The sequence below is a fragment of the Corvus kubaryi genome, unplaced genomic scaffold (assembly GCF_017639235.1).
Source record: "Corvus kubaryi isolate FWS band 111438036 unplaced genomic scaffold, C.kubaryi_AGA036_p1.0 37391, whole genome shotgun sequence".
In the NCBI taxonomy this organism is placed as follows: Eukaryota; Metazoa; Chordata; class Aves; order Passeriformes; family Corvidae; genus Corvus; species Corvus kubaryi.
The window spans coordinates 9,303,413-9,312,316 of record NW_024581130.1 but is presented as its reverse complement, the minus strand read 5'-3'; the positions used below and the strand labels follow the sequence as shown (position 1 = coordinate 9,312,316).

The window sequence follows — 8,904 nt, the reverse complement described above, 5'->3', positions numbered from 1 at the left end:
GCGGGGAGGGGGAAAGCAAAAAAACAAAGCTGAGTTGAGCTGTAGGCAGCCAGGGAGAAAGTAACTGCAGAAGAACCCCAGATGGTGCCAGGGAGAACTGATGGTTCTGTTCCTTCTGTCTGTTAGAATGTGTCAAGTGTGCAAGATCAAAGTGCACATGGTGATTTGATGGCAAACAGAGACATGTTAAAAAATGAAGCTACTGTGGGAGTTTGGATATGCATTACTGATAGGCGTGTATTGGGTAAGATATTTAAATGTTGCTTATTTAGGTACTGCTGCTCGGTCTGGTGGTGCGAGGTGAATGATGTGCCACCAAGGGCAATCCTTCATGGAAAAAGCTGAAAAAAACCAAAATTGAAAATGGAAATAATATTACCTCATTACCAAGCCAGGAATCCCACATTTATTTCAGGCTGTGTCAGGTAAAATGTCCAAAAGCTTCTGAGCATGCACACAAGAAGGAAAGTTTAAAGGTGTGAAATAGTTATTGCTCGGATTCCCGAGGTACTCTAGGTGCTATAGTCTTAGTCAAAGATCCCATTATGCAGTAATAATAACGATGATAAATAAAAATTGTGAATTAAAACTCCAAAGCACTAGATCACTGCATTTAAGGCAAGGGAAATAGCAGGTGCAGACTTGCCAGCTCTGTGCAGTACTTTGTGAGGGGACAGAGGTGGGGACAGTTTGCTCCAATGCTACCTTTAAGGCTGCTGTTCTCCCCCATCTCTGGGGCTGCTGTGGGTTAATGTAGATGCTAAAGGAGCTGAGAAGTGGTGCCAGAGAGAAGACAAGATGCCTGCATTTTGGCAGTCAGCTGGAGAAAACCTCTCCTTTTCATCTCACAGGGTACTCCAGAAACACAGGCAGCAGCTTCTGTGTGTTAAGGGATTGAAACAGTAAATTTTACAGCACAATTCATCAGTGGCGTCAGTCAGATTTGAGAGAGAGAGCAGGTTTTAGCAAAGCTGCACAGATTGCTGTAGCTGAGGTCAACAGCAAGCTCCTGGTGCTTTTAAAAATTGATTTTACTGAAATCTTACTCAATTTTCTTAGTAATAAAGGCCTCCAAGGATTTAAACTGCTGTAAGCAAGAGCAATGTTTGGCCCTGTTCTCTAAGTAGGTGTGGCTTAGCTCCATTACAACTCCAACTCAAATAATAAGATCCTTTAAAAATGGAGGGCCCTTCCTAATATTTGAGTGAGCAATTTTTTGTTTTCTCTTGTAAAAGTTGGGAGGTCATAAGCTTAAAACCCTAAAGTCTTCAAGAAACCTATTTACCTCCTTGGCAAAAAGGGTAAAATGAAATCAGACAGTGTATGTGGAAGGAATATAAACATATTTGCTTATCTGACAAGCCCAGTGCACACCACTTAATAAAAAAACCGTGAAAAACACAAAACCAACAAGAAACTTGGCAAAATCAGCATGGTTTGGTTATTTAATTGTAGACAAAACATTTGAGACTGTATAAAATAATAGAAAATTCTGTCTTTATTATTCTAGAGCTCACAAGAATCTTTTACAGTCATCTTAAGGAAAGCTAAAGGGAAGGTGGCCCAGCATGTATAGGTCTGAAATTGATATAACAGCAAATTCTCTAGAAGTAGGTGATGTTATAACTTGGATTTTAATTAAAAAAAAAAAAAGGTAAAAAATATCCAAAACCAACCCAAAACAAACCAAACCCAAACACCCCAACAAACAAACAAAACTCCCAACCAACCCAACAATCAGGACCCTCTCTTCTGTCCCTTCTGGGTCACAGATCTCAGGCTTTTGCCCTTTTCTGGAGGTGTTTGCAAGGTTCTCCATCCTTAAGCAGAGATGGAGGTTGCATTCCTCCTTCCCCTTTCTGTGATTTATTTCAGGAGTTTTTACTTCTGTAAATGCTGCAGTTTTTGTTCTCTCCTGGGCAATGGTAATAATTCACTCAGCTTCCATCTTAAAGCAAAGTATTATTTGAAACAAAGTCCCATTGAAGGGAGCACCTCCATAAACCCAGCAGAGTACACTGTTTGCATAGATTGGGTTTCAGTAAAACCTTTCTTTCTACAAGGCCCTGAATTTTTTTCATTTTATGTAAGGCTCTCATTTTATGTCATTTTTGATGAGTGTCCTCTTTTCTCTAGAAATGGTCCTCGATTCTAATGGGTTTTGGATTTTTAGTTTTGCAGCTTGGCATGCCACTAGTGTAAGTTCAGCTTAGGAACTGAATGGGGACTATTTTCTACTAATTGTCTCCAGCTTTTCCAATAGTTTGGTGGTTTTTTTGGTTTTATTTTATTACAGTTCTTCTTCTCTATGCATTTTCTACAGCTGCCTTTTGAGCTAGAACCTTGCATTCATTTAGGAAAATCCTGCAACTCTTTGTAATAAATTTCCCCCACCATACTGTACAAATTATTTTATTGTTATTTCTTTCTTTTCATCCTGCTGCTACTTCCCAGTTCCAAAGCCGATGCATCCAAAGGAAATGATTGAGTACTGACTGGTTTATTTCTCTCATTAAAGTCTCTAGAGAGATGACTAATTTCAATGCTGGGAAACCTTTTCCAGGAACTTTAGTTTGGTAATACAAATGACAGAGGCTTTCTCCATTTCTGGTACCAAAAAAGTAACTCACACATTCTTCCAGGTTTTGGTGACAGCTCAAAGAAATGAGGGAATCTCTTTAAGCAAATGTTGAAGCCAACAGTCCCTTTAAATGAACTGTCTCATGAAAAATAACCCTGATGAATAAAGGGGTTTTAAAGATTGAAAATTTAGTGCAGACAAACCAAAACTGCTATTGCAGTGGGAAAAACTTTTTTTATCATGTTCAAGAAAACAAGAAATCTTTGTAATACATTCTCCTGACATAGACAGCACATCTCCAGCTCAGAATAAGAAATGTTTGCATTTCCTTTGGTGAGTTAGAAAGGCCAGGGAGCTCCATCCTTCACTACAGAGCTGCAACTGGCCACAAGACTGGGGAGGAAAGAATAAAATATCATAAAATATCCTATTTAATGGATAAGGGCTGCTTGACCCAAGGTTGACAGACTGTCCTGCTATGGGCCATTTGGGCTGGGAGAATGCTAATGATGTATAATTATTTATTGCACGTGTTTTCTAATAATTATAAAGAATAATATTTAGATAGTGCTAGCTTAGCCTTCTGCAGAAACTGCAATTCTTCATTGCCCAAGTGGCCATGGAGATTAATAAAAAGCTACCTCGTGCTTTCTGGCAAAGTAATTAACTCATTATAATCAAGAAGAAAACACTGGAAGACTGGAGAGCTTCTCAGCACGCACAGGGTGAGCTGGGGTGATGGGTCAGGAGGATGGGGACTTTTCACAGAGCCTGAAGTCATCCAGCAGCACAGGTGTGACTGCTGAGAATGTGTTCTGCACCCAGCTGAGGGGTGAGTGCACCCAGCTGGCTGCAGCTGGGGGGAAGGATGGTTTGGGGAGCTGTAATTAGGGGCTACCTTGGCCCCTAATTATTATGTTGGGAGGCTGAGAAATGTTGGTACAAACTGGGCATGTGAGGAACTCGCCCATGGAGGAACTTCTGAAGGACCTGTGTGCCCTGACAAATCCTGAGCTTATGTAGCTCCTAATTATTACCTATGATGCTGTTCTCAGTTTCCAAGTTAATTAATTTCCCCCCAAAGTCCCGAACGAAGCAGCTTTTGAAGCAAACAGGAACTCTCTGTCCACATGCAGGCATTAGAGTTGGGAACAAGCCTTTGGTAAAAGGCTGTCACCTTTTGCATTCTGATTTTCCTCTTGGGTGGTGGCATTCAGTTGGGAATTAGTAACCATATGTACAGCATGCAATCAAATATAAATCTTGCCATTATGAGCAAAGGTATGAAATTATTTCATGCTTTGATGCTGATGTGAAGTTGAGGGCTCTAAGATAATTCCACTTTATGGTCTTTTTCCCATCTTAGTCTATCCCCTGATGCTTCCTTGGATGTGGACAGAAGTCATGGTGCCAGTTCCATGAGACAGAAGAGGAGAAAACTTTGATTACCAGGGAGGAGGTGAGGTGATTTGAGAAAAAACAGCAAATGACCAGGAAATATAAAAGTACCTCAATCATTTGTGGAATCTCAGGTTTTCTTTACTGTAGCAAAAAAAAATAAAATAAGATAGTCCACTGTTGAATGCAAAAAGTTCCCTGTGGAAATGAAACTGTTAAGGAGTTCTCACATGTTGTGAACACAGACTCCTCAGATTATTTGCATTCTGCTGTTTAAAATTGCAGCTGGCCATGAGTGTTCCTCTCTGTTTTTTAGCTGGCAAAAATAGACGACCTATTTTGCTGTCAGTGCTCAAGCCTGGCTCTGCAAAGAGGAGGGAATTCTTCCAATCCAGCTCAGCCAGATTACGGAATTTTGCCTGTGTGCTCTCCAAGTGCATTCCCTAGATTGGATGATGATCCCTGGCATTAGAAGTACTGTCATACTTATTTTAAAATGTGCCTGCCTATTTTTTGTCCAACACTGCCTTGCACTATCTTCTGGAAAAAAAAAAAAAAGTCAGTTAGTTGAAACACATGAGAATAAATAATTTCTTTTCTTGGTTGTCTTTTTTTTTTCTTATAACAGAAATTTCTGAACATTCTTTGTGACCGGCAAGAAGAAAAATAAACGAATCCAACTTATCATTATGCACCTTATTGGAGGTCTGCCAGTATCTCCATAATACAGTCTGGTTTTACTGGATTCATGGATTTCTACTGTAAGTGCTCCATCCTAAAGCTAAAATTTGGCAAGCTCTTTCATGATAGCAATACTCTCTCCTGCACATAAATGTTGCTTTTCTCTGAAAACTGGCAGTAATGCTGGTGAAGCTTTTCTTTTATGGCTTCTATAGATTTTTGTTTACAGATAGGTAAATTCAGTCTAAGTGCTTGGACTGTCACCTTTTTATTGCATATTTAACAAATTATTCAGACTTTATGGGGGAAACTTGCAGCTAAACTGAATTTGCATTTTGCTTTTCTACTCTTTTCCATCTCCGTGCTTTTTTCATTATGGGATTGGCGTGCTCTTGCTTCATAATTACAAGTTCAGCTTTGTTGCTGCTTGAAGCTGAGTTTCTTACACTGTCTCGTTAATCCATTTTTCTGGATTTTCACATAATTATTATGTAAGTATTGATTGGAAAGGGCTATAGCTTAGCTTTAGATGACTTATTTAAAGTAACTTTTCACACTTCATTATCTTTTGTTTTTATTGCATCCTGCCTTTTACTCTTCCCCATCCTGCATTTCCTCATCTGCTTGCATTTTCAGGGTGACACTGTGCATTAGGAGACCTTTGAGTAATGCTGTAAAACCTCTCACAAAGAGTATTTAAACCTAGTAAATCTACTTGGTGGCTCCTTTTTCCTCCTTGGTCACCATCTCCAAGACTCGCCCATGTCAGACTTAGGATGAATTCAAGCAGAAATGCTTCCATTTATAATATTTTCTACCTGAGCACTAGTTAATATTAAAACAGATGCATATAGATATGTATTATATATACTCAGGTGGTTATTTGGAGGCCTAACTGATCACGGAACAATTTTAAAAAGCTGTCCCTGGTATGATTTATGTGGAAAAGTTCTGTCACAGCAGGTCTGTGTGAAGTTTGTGGTGTGTATCCACATCACAAACAAGAACCTTCATAAATAAATCCCAGAAACGGAGGGGGAAATGTTCTCACGCCTCCCAACAATCCTATGGAGGCACAGGCGAGGCATCACTTGGGGAGCATTGTTCTGCCTCCTTCCTGAATAAATGGGGGATTGTCCAGCCACCTTTCTTTATGAGTAGTGAACCTGTCATTAATTCTTTTTGTTTGTTTTTTAAGGAAAATACTTTAAATCTCTAAGATTAGAAGTTTCGTGCCATTCAATTAATTAAACGACACCACTCAAGAGCCATAAACATTAAAAAGCTTCTTGGAAGCAGGCTGTGGCCCAGTCTATTGGATAAATTGATTGATTACTTCTGTGGCTATTCCTAATAATCTGTAGCATTTTTTCATTAGGCAGAAAGTTGTGTTCCTATTTAGTATGCAAACGTGGGATCGGGAGCATTCTGCCCATGTGTTATGATTTCTTTTTTCCATTATACAATCACAGAATGTGTCACCTCCCTGTTTACAAAAGAAAAATGTAAGAGATAAAATTTGTGTTTAGTAAGGATTTTGATCTCCAATATATTAAAGAAATTAAAGCCCAGGCTTGGCAGAAAATCATAAATCATAGTTATGTGTTTCTCCAGAAGCATTTTATGGATGCTAGGGCAAAGATATTACCATGTGCACTCTGGTTATGTAGAAATGCCACTAGAGGCTATTTTCTTTCTTCAAAGGTGCCCTTTAAGCTCACAGAAAATTACTCTTAATAGAGTAAACACGCAATTTGCACAAAACTAACACAACGTGCATCACAGAGAAAAAAGCCTAGTGAGAAATTTGTAACGAATTTAATCTTTCTTTCCTGCTGAGAATTTTCCCAGGTTGTTTTTTAGTTTTTAATAAGTTCTTTATTTCAAATTTTTCCAAGTATTTCTCCTATTCATTTTTTAGCTTGAGAGGTTTTCTTTTTTAGAAGTCTGACACTAAAATTTCCATTATATGGATTGTGTTGTTTAATATTCTTTTCTTCCTGGATGAGATGAGTTCACTGGTGCTGAGATATTTACAAATTCAGAAAGAGATTGCAGTGAGGAACCACAAAAACTCCTTTCTTTGGAAATATTTTTTTTCCACTAACTGAAAACAGAAGTTTGTTAGGTTTTGAGTTGACTGTTGTCTTCGTTCTTCCCCACCCCCTAGCCCCCAGATGTGTCATCTTTCTTCACCCTTTTAATTGCACCTTTTTCTCCACCCTTTTTCTTTACCCTTTTTCTTTCACCTTTTTCTCACACTGTAAAAAAAAATACCTACCTGAAATCAGGAAAGAAAGATGTGTCTTCAGAGAGACCAGAAATAGTAGTCCTGTAAACTTAGTAGGGTTTTAAAGATGTATCTCTGCTGTACGAAAGAACTCAATGAAAACAGTGGTGTATTCTAAAAAAGCTGAGGAAAATGTTGGGAAAAATCCCCTTCGAACAAAAGCAAAATAGTTTTTATTACTAGGGAAAATTATATTTTGGAGAAATCAGGGTATATTTCTGGCCTTTTTGCTGTGGAAAAGCATCTTTGTCTAATGAATGGAAAGGTGTAGTGAAATGAGCCTTGAGAAACACAAAGGAGGCCAGGAGACATTTTTTTCTGAGCCATACACTGTCAACTGCATGACCAGACCACGCTGCTCCTCCCTCTGCCCCTGGAGGTTTCCTGCTGAAGAGCTCTGGGCATCTTTTCTTTCTTTTGGAAGTTTGACCACAGAGGAAATAGTGTAGATGGTAAATATGAGGGAAAGGAAGGGTTGGAGACATGAAACAAATGGTATTAAATTTTCATGATTCCTTAATTTGGTTGACTGAATAATCAAGCCTGGAAACAGGAAAGATCAATGTCTTCGTATTAATTTTTAGTGCTTATGTCCTCCACTGTGCTCTCCTGAAGCAGGAACCTGTCTGACTTCTCACGGGCTTCTCTCTCCTTTGCTTTGGCTTCCATACATTTCCAATCCCTCCAGTGCAGTGTAGACCTGGCAGAGTTAAACCAGATGTTTGGGGTGTGCAGGAGAGACCTTGGCACAGGTCCTGGCTTGCAACCAGTCCAGCACCTCCTCTTCTGCTGCTGAGGGCAGGAATGCTGCATCACTGCTGAAGAGAGCTGGTGATTCTATACTGTTTGATAAACCTGGGGCTCAGGTGCTGCAGGCAGCAGTTCCCAGCTGTCCTGCTGGCACTGGTGATCCTGAGGACAGAAGGACACTCAGAACAATGAAGAAGGATGTTGTTCAGATGTTTACCATACTGGTTTGAGAAACACTGGGGCTCAGTTTCTCTGCTGTCACAGATTTGGGATGTTAATTCTGCCACATAGTTCCACATCTGTTGCCAAAGGCTCCTCTCCTCCCATCCTGTTGCTTGCTGTTGGTACAGACAGGACATGCATTCAGAGCTAGACTTTGTACTATGAGGATGCACAACTTTGGTTTGGAGTGAAATATTTATTTGACCTCAGTATTATTCAAATATTTTCCCATTTTCCACAGAACCACACTGGGTGGCTCTGGAGACCTGAGACAAGTCACTTGGGAAGAGAGATGTCCATATTCTGCAAAAATGATCTGCAGAAGGGGAAGCACTGCTCTGCAGTGATTCCCCCTGAGAGCAGTGGAATAGCAGCATTGCACGCCTGCTTCTCTGCTCTGTGTTCTGACAGGTACTCAGGGGCCTCTGATGGGCTGCAAGGACTGAAGGAAAGGTGCAGGCCATGAGAGAACGCTTCTAAAAAATAGTCGTTTTACATGGCAACTTCTAGAGTAGAGCTACACACTCCTACAGAGAGCAGCTCTTGGGTGGAGGCCCCCGCTGCAGTTTGCTTTAGTGATGGCAAAGTCAGTCTGTTCTTTGGGGCCGGAGTTGTGGCCCCGCGTGGTGCAGGCTGGACCAGAGCAGCCAAGAGACGAACGATGTACTTGGCGTTTCTCTGGCCAGCCAGCTATGGCTGCAGTCTGAAACTCCCAGGTTTTACCGCTACTTTGCCGTCGCCTCCCGCCCAGGAGAGCCCGGTAATTGGACATGACCGGATCGTAGCTGGCTGCAACACCCACCCGAGGCTCCCGAGTTACGTGACTCGTGTCACCCCCTATTGCAGAGCCCCCGCTCCGTGTCACGGGGCATCTCCCGGCGCTGGGGGCGGGCGCGGGGGCATCTCCACGGGCTGGGGACGGGGTCGGGGGTATTTCACGGTGCTGGGGGCGGGCTCCGGAGCATCTCCGCGGGCCGGGGGC

At 41.2% G+C, this 8,904-nt stretch overlaps 1 protein-coding gene across 1 annotated transcript in view; it reads left to right on the top strand.

Annotated features, from left to right (window-relative positions):
- Window positions 1–4,712: 4,712 nt before the first annotated feature.
- EPHA3 (EPH receptor A3) overlaps window positions 4,713–8,904 on the top strand; it is a 186,284-nt gene continuing 182,092 nt past the window's right edge. The window contains exon 1 of the mRNA XM_042037906.1: window positions 4,713–4,740. Within this exon, the coding sequence (XP_041893840.1) occupies window positions 4,728–4,740 (13 nt within the window). The 5' untranslated portion in view covers window positions 4,713–4,727. The remainder of the gene's footprint in view (window positions 4,741–8,904) is intronic.